The 1,245-nt window shown below is 46.7% G+C and overlaps 1 protein-coding gene across 1 annotated transcript in view; it reads right to left on the minus strand.

The window, feature by feature from the left end:
- hars (histidyl-tRNA synthetase) overlaps positions 1 to 533 on the minus strand; it is an 8,489-nt gene extending 7,956 nt beyond the window's left edge. The window contains exons 1-2 of the mRNA XM_015394465.1: positions 311 to 533; positions 141 to 236 (exon numbers count right to left, since the gene is read on the minus strand). Coding sequence (XP_015249951.1) covers positions 141 to 236; positions 311 to 436 — 222 coding nt within the window. The 5' untranslated portion in view covers positions 437 to 533. The remainder of the gene's footprint in view (positions 1 to 140; positions 237 to 310) is intronic.
- Positions 534 to 1,245: the final 712 nt, after the last annotated feature.

Below are 1,245 nucleotides of genomic sequence, written 5' to 3' on the forward strand. Positions count from 1 at the left end.
TCCCGCTAGTGGGACGGGATCCGCCTCCCGCTACTGGGGCGTACTGGGACGGGATCCGCCTCCCTCTGGGACACACACTGGGAAGGTTTCCCAGTCTCCTACTGGGAGGCTCCCAGCTGGCTCCACTGGCTGCAGGATACAGTGAGGTCGTATCTCAGAGACAGCAGCTCTCCTCCCTGGTCCTTCAGGTCGTAGATGAGCTTGGAGTCTTCTCCATATTTCCCAGTCAGCGTCTCCTGCAGGAGGAGCAGAGGAGGTCAGTAAACAATGACCTCCTGGCAGCAAGGAGGTCCAGGCAGAACAAACCCACCTTCAGCTCAAACACTGGCGTGTCGATGGTCTCAGCTCCGTGGCGTTTGAAGCAGCGGGTGATGGTGCTGAAGACCTTCTCTCTGATGGCCATCTGCTTGGGGTTGTAGTCCCTCGTTCCCTGCATCACAATCAATCATCTGCTCAGATGGAGGAGGCTGAGGGTGACGCCATCAGCAGGTCAACAAAACCTTTCAGGAGATCTGAGGAGGTGGCTCCAATCAGAGCTGAACGCAGGAGGCGGAGCTAAGAGCAGAGTTCCTGTCGCTCTACAGGTTTCCTCTGCTCTGAGTTTACCAAACATTTCAGCCGCTGACTCCAGAAATAACCACGCAACAGACAGAAATACACACAATCACTCCACGGTGTTAGACATAAAGGAGAGGAGTTTAAAAGTCTGACAGGTCGATTTTTATACGAATAAAAAACGCCTTAAATATTGGAATGTTATCTGGAAACATTTCCTCACTGAAACAATAAAAAGTCCTCAGATAACACGGAGCGAATTTTGATCCATTATTGTTGCAGCAAGGGAAACGTTTATAACTGCAGATAAAAAGAGAGAGAAATTATCTTTCATCTTAAACAAAAAAGGTTTTTAAAAGTAACTTTGCTGTTTTCTATTGAAGCGTATTACATTCACCAGCTTACCTCATAATTAGGAGATCGTATCTATACATTTGCTCGTGGTTATTTGAGCCAATAATGGAGCATCTCTCAGAAAACTGATCTTTATGATTACTTCTTTAAAATATCAAAACGCGTTGGAGCTCCGCTCCTGTTTTCCACTTCATCATAAAGTACGCAGCTATAACTCTGGGATTACTGCAAGTGCAGGTAGCATGCAGCCATTTGACTATACGCCAAAATCCACCAACAGCTCCATAAAAACAGATTCTGTTTGGTTTTAGTTTTTCAAATGAATGGACATGCTGC

Source organism: Cyprinodon variegatus, unplaced genomic scaffold, assembly GCF_000732505.1.
Source record: "Cyprinodon variegatus isolate N-32 unplaced genomic scaffold, C_variegatus-1.0 Scaffold687, whole genome shotgun sequence".
NCBI classification, from domain to species: Eukaryota; Metazoa; Chordata; class Actinopteri; order Cyprinodontiformes; family Cyprinodontidae; genus Cyprinodon; species Cyprinodon variegatus.